Consider the following 18,751-nt stretch of genomic DNA (forward strand, 5'->3'; position numbering starts at 1 on the left):
GCAATATGGCTACCTGGAGGTGTTCTGTACACAGAATGTGAACAGAACGCCCCCCCAGAAACATCATTTCCTGCTTGTGTGATTGGCTCACTGATTTTCCTGGATTCCCAGATTTTCCACAAAAGTCAGGCTTCAGGTATCTTCTGCAACAAAAATGTGATTTTTGATGAGGTACTCCCAATAAGAAATCACGGCTAGGAAATCATGTCTAAAGGGATGCAGAACCTGCAATTTTCCTCACTGGAGTCCTGCAGGTGCAGCAGCTGGTTGATAATTATGAAGCCACTCCCATCAGACTCACTGAGCACATGGGCAAAGACAAACACACAAAAAGTTCGAATCTGCAACAAAGTTTGTTAAAATCCTTGCAATGTACACAGATTCCCCCAGTGGAGTTATTTTTCAATGCTTTGACAATAAAATCTAAAAGCTGATTGGTTACTATGCACAGCTGCACCAGTATCTATGTGTACCAGTTATAGTAAATCTCCCCCAAAGCCTTTCACTTCACCTTTAACCAAAGCCTCATAAACCCAAGAGAGAAACTTCAAACTTAACTAGGTGGTATAGAAGCCCAGCCATGTTATGCAAGATTATATTGTTGATTCCAGACCGATGCTGGAGATGCGAGGAGCCAGGGGGCGCACACTTACAATTGTGGTGGTCTTGCTCCCAGATCAGACCTTTTTTTGAAAATCTGTATTTCAGTTATTGTCATCTAATCACTGGGAGGACCTGGCCAGAAACCCCTGGAAGGAGCTCTTGGTCAATTATACCAAGGTCAATTAAGAAAATAAAGAGGGGTTTATTTTGTTTTCTAATATTAGCAGGTTGTGCCTTGATCCCCAGACACTGGAAAACAACCACTATCTCTACAATTAGGGAATGGGTGGCAGAACCTAAGAGTATTATGAGGTTGTTGGAACTAATAGCCTGCCTTCGTTAGAACAACTCGAAGTTCCTGGAACTGTGGTATACCTGGATCGACTTTTCAGGCTCAGCTAAAATCCTACCTTTTCTCTAACAATAACAAGGTCTTTTATTCAACTTTCCAATCAGCCTCCCTCTCGGGGGAACCACCTTTCCCCGCTTTTTCCTTTTTTTCTTTTCCTCTCTTTTCTATCCCTCTCCTTTTCTGGTCTTCTTCTTTTCATAAGTGGCTTCCCACCATTATTTTTTGCTCTTCATCCATGTGCAAGAGAGAGCATGGGCTGTGATCAGGACCTAGTGCCGCCCTGGTGGTCAGCTTGGTACCTTGTACTATTTATTCATAACCAGCTCATATTTTACTTTGTAAAAGAGATTGTCAACCTTGCCTAAAAACCTGCACTAGTCTTAACACATTCACAAGTGAACCTTCTAAGGATTACAATTCCTCTGAAATATTATATTTATGGCTGTTTGTTACTCACCTGTTATTTGTAACAGACAATTGGTTAATTGCACTGTTGTAGTGAGTCACAAAAGCTAAACGTTACCCTTTAAAAAAAAAAAAAGATTAACGATTTCATGAAAAATTAGGGACAGGGCCATTAAGTAGTGAATATGTGTGAATTATTTTTGGAGAAAAATGATTATTCTAAGGATTATTTAATGTCACTTTAATAACTTTTTCTGGCTGTTTTTTTTTTCTCCTAATCAGAGCCTTAGAGGTAATAAATAATAAGAAATAGCTCATTTGTTGTATTTTTTTATAGGACTTTGGGGAACAACTTTGACTGAAGATACTGCAGAAAACCGGGAGCTGTTTGTGAAAACCACACTAAGGGAACTGCTTGTCTATATTATCTTCTTGGTGGACATTTGTCTGTGTAAGTTTCTTTACATTTATATTATTTGTATTGTTTTGGATGTTTTTATCTCAAGTTACTCATGTCACTCTAGCGATCCTGTCGCTGACCCACCAGCAACACGTTTACCAAAGAAATGCCCACCTGCTGCTATGTCGCTCCTTGGCCGCTCCCTCATTCGCAAGTGAGTTTCTGCACCATTTCGAGCGAGAGAGCAACACCATAGAATCAATTCAGCGCTCTTTTTAGCGTTTCTGTTGCTGGCAGGTGGTTAATAGATTCCTAACATGACACATGACACAGCCCTATACAGATTGCATCTGTCTTAAAGTGTATGCAGAGCCCAAACTTGTTATTATTTTTAAAAGAGTAAAGAATAAATTATCTGTCAATGTATATATTTTTTCCTTTCCTTTTCATTTTTTTTTTTGCTGCTTGTGTCCCGTGGGAAGATTTTCCATTACTTCCTGTCCCAAGGATGCAACAGGAAGTGAAAGAAAAGCCTCTAGAAAGTGAGGACCATATCACTCTTAGGCTGGCCATATATTATACCATTTTTTTGTTCAATTTCCTTTAGATTTACCTTTAAACTATGTAGTGCAAGGGCCTGCCTGACTGCATACAAATTGTGTTTAGGTTTGACCTCATATTATATGATTTTGGTAAAACAAAAGAAAAAATGCATTTTTGCATGCATTTTTACACACATAGGGCAACCTATTCATTTTAATGTGCTGCCCCATGCATGACAAAAGCACCAGAGTAGCTAACATATCTTTTTGAACATCCCAAATTTTGTAATGTGCATTTTGTTGTGTGCAAAAACACACATCTACTTGCCGCATATAGGGTACCATTAGCAATGAATGACACCCCAAATGTAACATGCATTCATGAAATGTGCTTAGGTGTGAATGCAGCCTAAAACTTTGGATTTTTTTACCTGTCTTTCTTGGTGATAATGGTCACCAGGACAAATAGAGAGGGAGAACCTCCCCAATGGGGATTAAGACAGTGGTAAAACATGATACAGGGTCTAATCCTGTAATATGCATCTAAAACTAAAAAAAAAACTTTTACTAATGAAAGGCTATGCCCATCAAAAAATTTTTAGGTTCTTTGCTGGACAATGGAGAGCTGCATTTGCTTGCAGGTTTTTACATCTCTTGGGGAATAATTTGTGAGATATCCCCAAAAAAAAATTACTGGATCTACTTAGTCCCCATTTTTACATAATGAAGCCAAGCTAGAGAATTCCAATTCTGGTGTAATCAGGAACAAAAGTCTTCGAAGGGTGGACAGAAATTTTGCTATCTTCGTTCCCAATTGCTAAAAGTATGCCAAAAGTATGGAATCACCACTCTTGGAAAATGTTCATTCAATTGTTTAATTGTGTAGAAAAAAAGAATAATTGCAGACATGCCTCAAAACTATTATCATTTAACATTCAAACCTTCTGGCTTTAAGAAACACTTAAAAAAAAAGAAAGAATACTGTAGTCAGTTGCAACTGTTTTTGCAGATCAAGCAGAGGAAAAATATACAGATTCACTCAATTCTGAGGAAAATATTATGAAATCCCCATGTAATTTGCATTAATAAAACAAACATCTGCATAATTAGTCTGCAGTTAAAAAAGAGTGCTTGCACTCCTTGGTGAGCCGTTGCACCAACCTGATTGACATGAATCAAGGCTCCAACACAAGAGATGTCAGTTGAAACAAAGGAGAGGATTTTAAAACTTCTTCAACAAGGTAAATCATCACCAGTTGTATAAAGTACTCAAAACCCATACTTGAGTAAAAGTACAAGTGCTCGATCAAAAAGTGACTTGAGTAGAAGTGGAAGTGCTCGATCAAAAAGTGACTTGAGTAGAATTAGTAAAGTATTCAACATTTTTTTTTTTAAATGTTGCTACTCAAGTACTGAAAGTAAAAGTACCAGTAGTTTTGAAAAAAATTGCTACTCAAGTACTGAAAGTAAAAGTACAAGTACCGCGTTATGTAGTTATTAAAGAAAGAAGTCAAAAGTTTGAACATCATATTGTTTTTTATTATTTCAAATGCAGCTTTTATTTATACATACAGTAGCATTTATTTTCGTATGCGCTGAGAATACACATGTTTTGAGCTTCATGAAACCTGCCATCTACTGTTCTGGCAGGGGTAATTTTTATAATTGTAACGAGTAACTATGCAGCACAAAAAAAAAATATCGGAGTAGAAGTATTGAAATCATCGAAAAAATGTAGTGAAGTAAAAGTGGAAGTAGGAGAAAAAAATTCTACTCCAGGAAAGTACAGATACCGCCTTTCGGTACTTAAGTACAGTAGTGAAGTAGTTCTACTTAGTTACTATACATCTCTGATCATCACCTAATGTTGCAAAAGATGTTGGTTGTTCCCAGTTAGCTGTGTCTAAAATCTGGACCAAGTACAAATCAAATGGGAAGGTTGTTAAAGGGAAGCGTACTTGTAGACCAAGGAAGACATCAAAGCATCAAGATGGAAAACTTAAAGCAACATGCCTTGAAAACAGAAAATGCACAACAAAATAAATGAGGAACAAATCGTCAGAAACTGGAGTCAATGTCTGTGACGGAACTGTGAGACATCGCCTAAAGGAAATGGGATTTACATACAGAAAAGTCAAACAAAACCATCAACACCTAAACAGAAAAAAGCAAGCTTACAGTGGGCTAAAGAAAAGCAGACATGGACTGTAGATGACTGGATGGTGATATTCAGAATGAATCTGCATTAGGCAGGGTGATGATGCTGGAAATATTGCTTGGTGCCATTCCAATGAAATGTATGAAGATGACTGTCTAAAGAAAATATGCAATTTTGCACAATCATTGATGATACAGGGTTGCATGCCAGGTAAAGGTACAGGGGAGATGTCATTAAATCTTCAATAAATGCACAAGTTTATATTGATATTTTGGACAATTTTCTTATTCCATCAATTGAAAGGATGTTTGATGATGATGACATCATTTTTCAGGATGATAACGCCATAGGGCAAAAGCCGTGAACACTTTCCTTCAAGAAAGACATACAATGTCAATGGCAAAGCCTGCAAATAGTCCAGCCCTCAATCCAATTGAAAATCTCTGGTGGAAATGAAAGAAAAATGTCCATGACAAGGCTCAAATCTGCAAATCTGATCTGGCAACTGCAATAAGACAAAGTTGGAGGCAGATTGATGAAGAATACTGTCGATAGTTAAATCCATGTCTCACAGAATTCAAGCTGTTATCAAAGCCAGAGGTGGTGCAACAAAGTACACCTTAATTCTAAGTCACCTTAAGAATTGAAAGCACCAGCACCTGGTCACCTGATATCTGCACAGCACAGAAAGGATCACCTATTTTTATGAACTTTGCACCATTTGCTGATGACATTTCACTTGCACTTTTTTTGTGGTACTTACTATTCATGTATTGATGTTTATTGTGGTACTCACTTATTTATTTATGGATCTATGTTTGTAAGACACTTGATATTCACTTTGTTTTATTATTTTATCCTTTGGCGCTACATATCTTATTGGTTTTCTTATGATTAGTGTTAGGTGAATGCACTTTATGTAAGCAGCCTTAGGTACCCTCATTTGGCGATCCCAGCCGACTATTGGGGTTTTATTGATTTTTTTCTTTAGAGGTCAGCGCTGATTTACCATTTATATATACTGATAGGTTTGTTGCAATCTTCTAACTGCCACTATCCGGTCAGTTTGGTCTGTTAAAGTTAAAAAATAACAGACTTACTGGCTGGTTACCCAGGTGAAAATAAAGGGCGCTCTCAGCTCCTCCTCCCTTCCAAGTGCCCCATAGAAAGCTGCTTGCTATTGGGGTACTTGTGCAGGCTCGATCTCGAGCTGGGCTGTATGCGATTATTGATACACACAATGTGGTTCAGCCGTGCCCCATGCTTCCTCCGCAAAAGATTTGATTGACACGAACAGAAGCCAATGATTCCCACTGCTCTCATTGAGTCCAGTGAGGGGAGAGAGAGAGAGAGATCAACGCTGCTGCTCTTCGGAACAGCACTGGATCAAGATTGGTCTCAGTAATTCTAACTATTTCGCAGAAGCTGAACATGGAAGGTGTTTTACCCTAATGCAGAAAATGCATTAAACCTTTAGCCTTTAAAATCACTTTAAGGTGCAGTGCTACCTCTGTAGGAGCCACTGGATAGGATGAGTTCTCTGTTCTTTGCCCCAACCTTTTTAAGAACCTAAGCCCATCTGACACACCAGGTTGAGTGTACAAACATACAATATCATAGAAAACCACCAAACCAGGTAGAAAAAGCGAAATTAAGCCGGGTACACACGGACCGAATGTCAGGAGGCATTTGCTGGTTAAAAAGAAACAAAAAAACAAGCGACATTCAGCCGTGCGTATGTCTGGCCGGCTTTTGTCAGACATGCATGCTGGAAAACCAGCAACAGACTGACTCCCAATTAGCGCTCTCAGCCAATGGCAGAGAGCATTGATCGTTGTGTTCTGGCGGGGGGCCGTCCCTTTGTCAGAACACAATAGCTCAGCGGGGGAAGATCACTCTATTTACTTCGCATAGTGAGTACAGCGGATCCGACCAGAGCAAAAACTTATAGTGTGTACCAGGCTTTGATATATTGTCACCCAATAAGCTTGGTAACTAGGCAAGCGCAAAATGGATTAACAATGGTAATAAAACAATTTAGCATACAAGACCACCTCTAGTGCAGCAGTAAGCAGTAGTAGAGCTTAATCTACAGAGTGCTGGAACTATACTGCCAGGGATCATTTATGATGGTAATGCTAGTCCTATACCGAATAGGTATGCACTGTCCAAAAGAAAAGGACAGTAGTGGAGGGGGCAGGAGAACAAAGGTAGCTTGCAGAATAATTTTTACAGGAGGGGCAGTCCTTTGAGATGTTCTTCTGCCGGCTATCATTGTGGCCCTTTAAGAGCAACTTTGCACTTAACGACAGTCCCAGTTAACCTGCATGCAGTATAGGTACGGTATAGGCTTGGCACAGGTGCAACGTAGATGTGGTTCAGGTATAAAGGTCCAGTACTATTTGGTATAGGGTTAGTATAGGTGCAGTCTAAGTTTAGTATAGAGTGCAGTATGGGTACGGTATGGATTGGGTACACTTTTTGACCTGCTCTGGTCCAGTCCCTGCTGGCAGTATCAACATTGGGTGAATAGCCCTCTTACTAATTCAGGATGCTGCGGTAACCTCTCGCTGTATAAAGGGGGCTCCCTTGGTCTCTCTCTGAAAGCTGTAGGTATCCATTGGGAAGCAGATTATGAGTGGATGCTCCAGTCTCTCTGCTGCAGCAGTGAAAGTGCTGTGATATGGCTAGTGCTGCACTGCCCCCCGGGTTTCCTCTCACAGTCTCAGGCTTGAATCTCTGCTGGTATGGTCTGCAGCTAGCAGGTGAATATTCAGACAGAGGTGCACGCTAACTCTCGTGGTGCCAAAAGGAAGCGCTTTTCCAGGCAGTTTAATAAAAATCATCTTTCCACTCCTCCTACTACAGAGTGCCTATTGGGGTCTGTAGTGTAAGGGGTCCATTTGTCCCATTATATGGCTACCCTCTCATACTACCATTCTCAGGATTTTCAGCACTCTGCATACAAGTTTTTAAGCTTTCTTGGCTTTAGTTATCCCCCCCCCCCCCCGCTAGCCAGAGGAGGATGGTACAGCATAACATTAATATCACAGTAGAGGGAGAGAGTCAAATAAAGACCAATGGCTCCTTTTCCATGTTGTTGTAGACCAGCACCTGGCTACAAAGGTTCAGTCTTTCCAAGGCAGATACCAATGGATGCTTTTGTTTACACCTATGCCACTCTATCAGTGTGTAGAGTTACTTTTTGCATAGCCCATTCTTCAGAAGTCTGCAGAGAAAACAAGAAGATGGGTATGTGCTCTGGTGCCTGGTTCACACTATGGGTTATTTTTTTGTTTTCGTTCAGCCCGCTGGAAAAAAAAAAAAACTAGGAGATCTCTGCACTAACTATGCGATCTTAGTACAGCGATCTCCCCACTGAGCTATTGTGTTCTGACAGGGGGACTTCTCCCTGCCAGAATACACCAGTCAGCACTTGCAGCCATTGGCTTTGAGTGCTGATCGGATGTCGATTGGCAGATGTTTTTCTAGCATGCCCTTTCTACAGAAGACGGATGTTCAGCCGGCTTCTGTCGGGCAGGCTGCCATACACACATGCTGAATGTCAGACGGTTTCTGTTAAAATGGCCGATATCCGGTCCATGTGTACCAAGCTTAAAGCTGCAGAGGATCTTGTGTTTACACGTGCACACCAATTACCTCCTACAAGGGTCCAGTGGCTGCTATATAAGTAAGGAAACCTTCTGTTTAAATGAAAGTCTAGTGACAACTGGGGATTCAATTACATATCTCTGAGTGTACTCTCTAAAATCACAATACAGTGTACAAACACTGAAAAACAAACAATGGTACTTATGTAGTCCTAATGGTAAAATCAATTGTTTGGTGCAAACATCTGTTTCAGTGTTTGTAGCATGTAAGCTAGTAAAGTTCAATAGAATTTGTGGATTAATGTTAAGAAGGTATAATAGTTTTATTGTAATGAAGAACACAATTTAGTTTAGAAAGTTAACCCCTTTCTGACCACCTAACACATATGCAGAGGAAAAATGGTGGGCTTTAAAGGATAAGTTAACCTTTGGAACATGTAACATGTTCCAGCCCCTTCCCCCCTTCACCCCCTCCCCTTTCCATAGACAGCAGGCTGTCATTTTATAAAAACAGTGCTCCGCCCACATGGCTGCATTGTTCATTTCCAGATTCCTGTGAATGAATGAACTACAAGTACCATCTTCCAGAGCAGAAGAGGGACTTGCAGTTTCAATTGGCTGCAGGGGCACTGACGATGAGTGCTCTCATAGTCCACTGACATTTCCTTCTTCTTTGAAACAGAAAGCCCATACAGAGGTGCAGGCTGAAAGCTCGAGGACGTGTCTGCAGGAGCCCACATTGCGCTTGTGATCTACTGATCGTGGGTACAATGCTTGCAATGCTCCTGCAGGAAAAATTAATAACTGCACATATTTCTTTTCTGCAATGCATTTTTGATTAATTCTTTAAAGTGAACTTAGCCTTTAATGCTTACACACCACACATATGCATTGCTGGGTGGCCAATGTTTTTGTGAGAAGAGCGTGCACCGTGCATGCTTCCAGCACAGTTACTGAGCTTTAAAAGGCAGCTTTTGGTCCCTGCTAATGATCTGTAGCTGGCGGAACAGCATATCATAGTGGTCATGTGATCATGCTTTCCACCCCCTGGCATTCAGAACTTTTTAAAGAGAGATGCTGGAGTGGGCAACAAAAAGGGTAAATATGCCTTCTACTTATGTAATGGAAGAGCTTCCAGCTGTCCCTAATTTACAAGGACAGATTTGTGACATAAAGATTTGTTAGTTCCAAAAGGCCCTTCTTTCTGCATTTTTTTTTCAATTTCTTATTGCTGATTTTTATCTTAAATTAAGAATATTATTTAATTAATGTTTATGACATGTACGGTATATATACTGTATATATATATATTCAAGTATATTATTTTGCACGAACCCAGAGGTTTGTTTATTAGCTTAAATATTCTTGTTAATTGTATATATCTCAGTTATTTAGGTAATAAAACAAATGCCTGGAAGCCTCTTATAGACGCAACATTTAGTCTGAAAAGCTTCAGCATTGGTGCTTGTTTGCAGTCGGGAAATCTAAGAATAGATATTTCTATCAAAAAACTTCTCACAAATGTGTTTTGATTCCTGACAGTTACTGTAGATGTTTAAAATGATAGCACAAATAGTAGCAGGGCATTTACTGTTTAGAGATTATTCATACTTAGGATTTAAAGATACAAACCCGATTCCAAAAAAGTAGGGACACTACAAATTGTGAGTAAAAAAGGAATGGACTCATTTACAAATCTCATAAATGTATATTGTATTCACAATATAATATAGATAACATATCAAATGTTAAAAGTGAGACATTTTGAAATGTCATGCCAAACATTGGTTCATTTTGGATTTCATGAGAGGTACACATTCCAAAAAATTTGGGACAGGTAGCAATAAGAGGCCGGAAAAGATAAATATACATAAGGGACAGCTGGAGGACCAATTTGCAACTTATTAGGTCAATTGGCAACATGATTAGGTATAAAAAGAGCCTCTCAGAGTGGCAGTGTCTCTCAGAAGTCAAGATGGGCAGAGGATCACCAATTGCACCAATGCTACGGCGGAAAATAGTGGAGCAATATCAAAAAGGAGTTTCTCAGAGAAAAATTGCAAAGAGTTTGAAGTTATCATCATCTACAGTGCACAATATTATTCAAGATTCAGAGAATCTGGAACAAGGGTCAAGGCCGGAAAACCATACTGGATGCCCGTGATCTTCGGGCCCTTAGACTGCACTGCATCACATACAGGAATGCTACTGTAATGGAAATCACAACATGGGCTCAGGAATCCTTCCAGAAAACATTGTTGGTGAACACAATCCACTGTGCCATTCGCTGTTGCTGGCTAAAACTCTATAGGCCAAAAAAGAAGCAATATCTAAACATGATCCAGAAGCGCAGGCATTTTCTCTGGGCCAAGGCCCATTTAAAATTGACTGTGGCAAAGTGGAAAACTGTTCTGTGGTCAGATGAATAAAAATTTGATGTTCTTTTTGGAAAACTGGGACCCCATGTCATCCAGACTACAGAGGACAAGGACAACCCAAGTTGTTATCAGCGCTCAGTTCAGAAGCCTGCATCTCTGATGGTATGGGGTTGCATGAGTTACATAGTTACATAGTAGGTGAAGTTACATAGTTACATAGTAGGTGAGGTTGAATAAAAACAATAGTCCATCCAGTTCAACCTGTATAGGTGTGTGTGGCTGTAATCATCTCACATAGCCCTGAATGTTCTGATCCTTGAGATGTACGTCTAAGAGTCTTTTGAGAGCCACCATACTTCCCGCAGAAACCACCTCTTGTGGTAGAGAATTCCACAATCTTGTAGCCCTAACAGTAAAGAACCCCCCACGTTGCCTGAAATATAAACGCTTCTCCTCTAATCGCATTGTATGCCCTCGAGTCCTTATGCAATCCCTTCGACTGAATAGCTATTTTTCTATGCCGAGATCCCCATTGAGATATTTATAAATTGCTATCATGTCCCCCCTCAGGCGTCTCTTCTCCAGGGAGAATAAATCAAGCGATTGCAGACGCTCTTCATAATTAAGTTCCTCCAATCCCCTAATCAGTTTAGTTGCCCTTCTCTGGACTCTCTCCAGCTCCAACACATCCCTCCTGAGGACTGGCGACCAGAACTGGACAGAATACTCCAGATGCGGTCGGACCAGAGTTTTATAAAGTGGAAGGATTATAGTCTTATCTCTGGAATACATCCCTTTCTTTATGCATGCTAATATTCTGCTGGCTTTGGCATCTGCCGCTTGACATTGCATGCTATTGCCTAATCTATCATCAACCAAGACTCCCAGATCTTTCTCCATTTTTGATTCCCCCAAGGGTTCCCCCCCTAACGTGTATTGTGCTTTTATGTTTTTAGTCCCCAAGTGCAAAACCTTACACTTCTCCAAATTAAACCTCATTTGCCATGTCGTTGCCCACTCCGTTATTTTGTCCAGGTCATTCTGTAGGATATCTGCTTCATGCTGAGCAGTTATTGCCCTGCCCAATTTTGTGTCATCTACAAAAATTGATATCGAACTACTGATCCTGTCCTCAATGCTGTTTATGAATAAATTGAACAAGGTTGGTCCCAGGACTGAGACTTGGGGGACTCCGCTTACCACCTCAGACCAGTCTGAGTATGCGCTGTTTATTACCATCCTTTGGACACGCCCTTTTAGCCAGTTCCGTATCCAAGAGCAAACCCTGCTGTCGATACCTGCAGACCTTATTTTGTAGATTAAGCGCTTGTGGGGAACTGTATCAAACGCCTTATCGAAATCCAGGTACACCACATCCACTGGTCTGCCCCTATCTAGCTCACAGCTCACCTCCTCGTAGAATGTTAAGAGATTGGTTTGACAAGAACGCCCATTTGTAAACCCGTGCTGATTACTGCTGATGATGTTGTTGTCTTTAGCAAACTCTACAATATAGTCCCTTATCCCCTCCAGAAGTTTACATACTATCGATGTCAAACTGACAGGCCTATAATTTCCCGGGATATGCCTCTGGCCCTTTTTGAATATCGGAATCACGTTAGCTTTCCTCCAAACCCCTGGTACATCTCCTGTCCTAATACTGTCAGCAAAGATCAGGAACAGTGGTCTAGATATAACCTTACTAAGTTCCTTGAGAACTCTCGGATGTACGCCATCCGGGCCTGGTGATTTGATTTGTTTGTGTTAAGTTTATCTAGCCTTTCCCTGATTACACCCTCTGTTAGCCATAGTGGCAAGTCCTGTGTATTACTACTAACCATACAGTCATGGTCAGTGTACCCCTCCTTTTCCTGTGTAATGACTGATGAGAAAAAAGCATTCAGCACGGTTGCCTTTTCAGTGTCATCTGTAACCATCCTCCCATCATCGTTAATTATGTGTGCAATATGCTCTGCCCTAGTTTTTTTGCTGTTGATATATTTAAAGAATTTCTTTGGGGTTTTTTTACTATCCTCCGCTATCTGTCTCTCAAAGTTGATTTTAGCCATTTTGATTTCGTATTTACTTTTCTTATTTGCCTCATTGTATTGCTCGAAAGCCGATACTGTGCCCTCTGATTTATATTTCTTGAAGGCCATTTTTTTTTCCCCTAATAAGTTTTTTAACGCTACGGTTTAGTCAGCCAGGTTTGGCTTTGTCTCTTCAAAATGTATTTCCCATAGGAATGCACTGCAAGATGCATTTGCTTAATATGTTCTTAAAGCATTCCCATTTTTCCTCTGTGGTCAGTGATCCCAAGGTTTGGTCCCAGTTTACCCTTTCCATCAATGAGTACAATTTTGCAAAGTTTGCCCTTCTGAAGTTTAGGGTTCTTATGTTCCCCTCTTGCCTTGTTATATTGTTATTTACTCTAAATGTGATCATCCTGTGATCGCTAGAGCCCAGGTTGTCCTGGACTCCTACCTCCGAGATTAGGTCTGGGTCATTAGTGATCAATAGATCCAGGACTGCGTTTTCTCTAGTAGGAGAATCCACCAACTGCGACATGTAGTTATCCTGTAAGGTTTCCGTGAATAGACGGGCCTTTTGTGAGTGTGCAGTCCCCTCTTCCCAGTCAATGTTGGGATAATTGAAGTCCCTCAATATGATGACTGATCCCAGTTTTGCCACTTTACCCAATAGTGCTAAAAATTCCAGCTCTACCTCCTCCCATTGGTTGAGTGGCCTATAGCAAACCCCCACAATTACTTTTGCCTTTTCTCCTTCCCTATGGAGTTCTACCCACACGGATTCTAACTCCATACTCATCCCTTCCTTAATGTCACTCCTCTCTATCACCTTTACATTATTCTTGACATAGAGACATACCCCTCCCCATCTTTTTCCTACCCTGTCCTTCCGGTACACCGAATACCCTTGGATATTGGCCAGCCAGTCATGTGAGGGGTCAAACCAAGTCTCCGTTATTCCCACAAGGTCTATATCCTCCTCATGTACTAACATTTCCAACTCATCCATTTTATTAGCTAGGCTCCTGGCATTAGCATATACCCCTCTTAGTTTTGTGGAAGTTAATTGTGAATGGTGATTATGTTTATTCCTGTTTGGTCTGAGGTTTTCCCTCACAGACCCCCCAATTGACGTTATTGGAACTACGGTCGCTGCTGACTCTACTACTGCCTTCGGTCCTTTGCTCCTTCCTGACTGACTCTACTTTTGAGCCCTCCCCCCGTCTCCTAGTTTAAAAGCCCCTCCAACTTGGTGGCCATCTTTCTCCCCAAAAGAGCTGTACCGTCCCCATTAAGGTGCAGCCCATCCTTACTAAAGAGCCGGTAGCCAACTGAGAAGTCAGCCCAGTTCTCCAGGAACCCAAACACAGTGCATGTGGCATGGGCAGCTTACACATCTGAAAAGGCACCATCAATGCTGAAAGGTATATCCAAGTTCTAGAACAACATATGCTCCCATCCAGATGTCGTCTCTTTCAGGGAAGACCTTGCATTTTCCAACATGACAATGCCAGACCACATACTGCATCAATTACAACATCATGGCTGCGTAGAAGAAGGATTAGGGTACTGAAATGGCCAGCCTGAAGTCCAGATCTTTCACCCATAGAAAACATTTGGCGCATCATTAAAGCGGAGTTCCAGCCTAAACACACTCACCTGTCCAACGGTCCAGCGATGCGGCCGCCCGAAGCCTCGCTCTTCTCCCTCTCTGCTCTGCGGTGCCGGAATCACTGGTGTGGGCACCTGGCTGTGACAGTTTGGGGATTCACAGCCGGGTATGCACTGCGCATGCGCGATTTGCTTTACGCGTCATGATTGGCCGGCAATCTTCTGAGACCTCTGACATGTCCCGGAAGATTGCAGGGAGGGAGGGGGAGAGGAGAACTTCCGCTCAGGGCGCCGCGGCGCTCCGAGCGGAAGTGGGAGCGGGTACATGTCAAAACTAGGTACCCGCTACCCCCCCCCCCCCAAAAAAATGACATGCCAAATGTGTCATGTCAGGGGGTTAGAACTACCTTAAGCGGAAGTTCCACTTTTGGGTGGAACTCCGCTTTAAGAGGAAGATGCGACAGAGAAGACCTAAGACAGTTGAGCAACTAGAAGCCTGTATTAGACAGCAATAGGACAACATTCCTATTCCTAAACTTGAGCAACTTGTCTCCTCAGTCCCCAGAAGTGTGCAGACTGTTTTAAATCAAATAGAAGAGGGGATGCCACACAGTGGTAAACATGGCCGTGTTTCAACTTTTTTGAGATGAAATTTAAAATCAACGTATTTTTCCCTTAAAATTATACATTTTCTCAGTTTAAACATTTGATATGTCATCTATGTTGTATTCTGAATAAAATATTGAAATTTGAAACTTCCACATCATTGTATTCTGTTTTAATCACAATTTGTATAGTGTCCAAACTTTTTTGGAATCGGGTTTGTAATTTAATATTGACTTCCTGGTTATTTTTTATTTATTTTTTTTACCAGAAGGGATAAATCTATATTAAAACTTAACAAAGGGATTCAGTAAATAAAAGCATTGATATATCTTGTAGCACTTCATCACAAAGCCTGCAAGCCCCCAGTCCTGCTCTCATCACCGCTTCTACACACCCCCACCTTTGCTCTCACCACTACACCTTTTCTGCATACTGGCGCCCTACAATTCTCCCCACAGTGCCTCAACCTAACCTCCACATCCCACCAGTTTCAGCACCATGCCTGCACCCTGTCTCACTACATTCTAGCATCCCACCTCTCCCCCACACAGTACCTGACACCTTCCTCTTCTGTTCTAACCAACCCTACCCTACACCTGCTCTCACCATCATGTCTGTACTCAACAAGCCCCGCCTTAACCCACCTGCGGCCCCTCAAACACTGTGCCTGCCCCTTTTCTCTCACAACCACATCAGAAAGCTCCCCCCCCCCCCACTCATGGATGTGCCTGACCTCCAAGACCATCTTCACCCATCATCACCGCCAGTGTCTTCACTGCGCATGGCCCTCATTCCCCTCTCACCACTGCACCTGCCAGCACCTAAATCCTGTGCTCTCTCCACTGCAGCTGCCAAAATCTCAACACCTCCTGCTCTCACCACCACACTTGCCAAAAATCCCAATCATCCCCATCCTCAACCTTGCCCAATTTGGAAAGGGCACACTTTTGCTAGTTCATTTCTAAGATAACAGTGATGTGACTATCACGTTAATCACGTTAGAGATTCAGCACTAAAAAAAATAATTATTTTGTTTTATCATTGCTGTGACTGAAGAGACAATAAGTTGTATATAGGGGTCTATACAAGTAGGTTATACAGTAGAAATTATTTTACTATGGCTCAGGAAAGTATTTGTGACTAAGCTTTTTGGGTCCTATTTATAAGAACTGCAAACTGAATTCATATAAAGGCTAAGTTCACCTTTAGTAACATGGTACATGTTACACCCATATGTAGGGTGTAACATGTAACATGTTATTGTGTACCACTTCCCCCTCCCCCATGACAATGGGCAGGGGTTCTTCTCCCTGCACCCACTGTTACAATTTAAGAACAGCTTGGCTCTGTGGGACTCCACTCACACCATTCATTCACAGAGATCTGTGAATGAACTACACATCTCGTCTGCAACTGTGGCGGATGCTTGTAGTTTGCCAATGAACTGCGAAGGTGCTGATCCCTCGTAGTTAATTACACTTCCTGCACTTCAGTAACTGTCTGCCTGTACGGAGGTATGGGCAGACAGCTGTACTGAGTGTTTGCAGGACACTGACATTGCACCCGCAATCTGCTGATCGCAGGTGCAATGCTCTGCAGGCTTTTTTAATTAGTGCAATTCATTTTTTTAACATGAACTTAGCCTTTAAGTTTTTTGATTTTTTTTTTGTGGCTGTTTTACTTCTGTTTATATAAGCTTGAAACTGTTATCTGAAAGCAATCATGGAAAATAGTGTATTTAGGTGAAATACATGGGAGACAAAAACTGAATCCAGCAAACAAAAGAACAAATTTTGCAGTGAACCTACTGAGGGCAGTGATAGAACCTGAGTTATCACAAGGATAGTCCCTTTCCCAGCTTTCCTCCAAAATAGATTACTCCAGGTCAAGTGTACCATAAAAAAGCCTCTATTTTTAAATTGGTAAAAGACATTAAGAAAATGGATTTCACGGAAAAAGGGCTAGTGGATCATTTGGACTAACAGGCAATTTCATGGTCAGCTACTCTTAAAGTATAACTTTTTTTCAGTTTAAATAAAATGGGAACTAGGTAAAACTCCTGACCGAGACTTCTGACATCTGTGTTCCACTAATGAGATTTTCATTTAACTTTTGTTCTGTAAACAAAAATTAAGTAGGATGGAAACTCTCTAAAGTTAGAGAAATGCCTTCTTAGATGTTTCCCCATTGAAATAGCCCTAAAAACATGAGTATGCCCTAGGCCTTTAAATGAGGTGCAGCACACACAACCACTAAATACATAGTAGACATGGTTCACAATTTATTAATGAATAAATACAATTCTTGTCACATTAAATAGAATACAAATAGTTTGATATCAAGCAAATTTGTAGTAATTCCACAACAATACATTTGATACATAGTAAAAAGTTCAATATATCAAGACATGTTTGGATGAAAAATTGCATCTTGAACACTCAACGCGTTTTGTGAGCCAATGCTCACCTCCTCAGGAGTACATGCAAATAATAACAAATGTCTCTAACGTAAAACATCAGTATAAGGTATATAGGACAATTGATATCGAATAATGAAATTCCAGCCTCTACGGCCACTGTAGGGGATCCTATACTTACAAATCAGCTAAAGTTGGATGCAAATGTTAGTATTTCGGACCTGCGAGGACCCAAGGGGGCAAACAATGTCCATCCAATTATATTGCCCAGAGTGATCGCTACAAATCATCGCTTTGAACGATCAATGAAAAAGAAAAATGTTGTGAACAAATATATAAATGTACTGTAAGTCCAATGGTAGAAAAAGAAAGAAGAAAAAGAAAACCAAACCACCAAGTCAACAAGACAAGTAAAGAAAAGATTGAATGAATATTAACAGCAAAACCCACTATGGGTGTAACATTATGGAACTGAAGAGCCAATTGTTGCTTCGCAGTCTCAAGGTGGAAAAAAAAGCCACCACCTCCTATCCCTCCCATTTATACCCCAAGGGGGATCACAAATGCTACCCAACATCATGTGAGTGCAGCCAGAGGGGAGGTGCACACACAGAAGCGAGATTGAAATATCCCTGTTCTGGTGGCAACCAAGAATTTAGAATTTCTCATTACCTGTAGTCCCAGGGACACTGGTCCCTTAGCAGGGACGTGGACAGCAATAAAAGCCTGACAGAGGTTCTAACCCGCTACCACTGTATCCAAGACATAAAAAAAAAAACCCTTCCTATATAAATATGCTAAAATCTATTTTCCTTTGTAACTGAAGCGCTTACCCCCCACATGAGCCGCAAGTGATGGCGGGTCCTCTGTTTTGCTATGACTTTCTTAACTGCTCGGTCCCACACTGACACACTTGGTTGTAAACTAAAAGCCATTTACACCTATGGACTTAAGAGTTAGTAGGTTACCATTCTATAATGATGCACAGGAATTAGGCCACAAACAGCTTGGTGGTAAATTAATATTATAGAGTATGGCAATGAAATTCAACAAGGCATAAATCAACAAACAAGTAATTATTGTACACAGACCTAAGTGCGCTATAATAGATGAATGGTCAATGATGCACTGACTGGAACTTAAAGACAATAGCAAGGGTAAACTGAACTTTAACAGGTGCAACTAGAGTCTCTAGAGCGGCACCAACTAACTCAGAAGAATAAAAAGGGTTCTTAGTCCAAAGCGGTGCCTACCATGTTACTCTCGACTGACGCCGAAAGCATTCGATTGAGTTGATTGGGAATTTATGTCCTCTATATTAGCCTTCCTGGGTCTGGGAGGCAGTTTCCACGGATGGATATCAGCTATTTATTCTCATCCAACTGCTATGGTTAGGATAAATGGGACACAGTCAACCTCATTTGCTCTCTGAAGCGCTACGCGGCAGGGCTGCCCTCTCTCTGCACTCATTTTCATTCTTGCAGAATTAGGAACAGCCCTAATATTAAGGGGATAGTGATAAAATTGTTGTTGTTCCGTCATTTAGTCGTGTCTGAATCTTCATGACCTCATGAACCATAGGGCGCCAGACTTTTCTGTCCTCCACTGCCTCTCAGAGCTTGCTTAACTGTATGTTTAT

At 41.2% G+C, this 18,751-nt stretch overlaps 1 protein-coding gene across 1 annotated transcript in view; it reads left to right on the top strand.

Moving 5' to 3' along the window:
- Positions 1–18,751, top strand: part of PKD2L1 (polycystin 2 like 1, transient receptor potential cation channel) — a gene marked incomplete at its 5' end in the record, with an annotated part of 92,289 nt that overhangs the window by 9,810 nt on the left and 63,728 nt on the right. Inside the window, one exon of the mRNA XM_082269276.1 lies at positions 1,698–1,811. Coding sequence (XP_082125402.1) covers positions 1,698–1,811 — 114 coding nt within the window. The remainder of the gene's footprint in view (positions 1–1,697; positions 1,812–18,751) is intronic.

Source organism: Pelophylax lessonae (assembly GCF_965119305.1).
Source record: "Pelophylax lessonae genome assembly, chromosome: 9".
In the NCBI taxonomy this organism is placed as follows: Eukaryota; Metazoa; Chordata; class Amphibia; order Anura; family Ranidae; genus Pelophylax; species Pelophylax lessonae.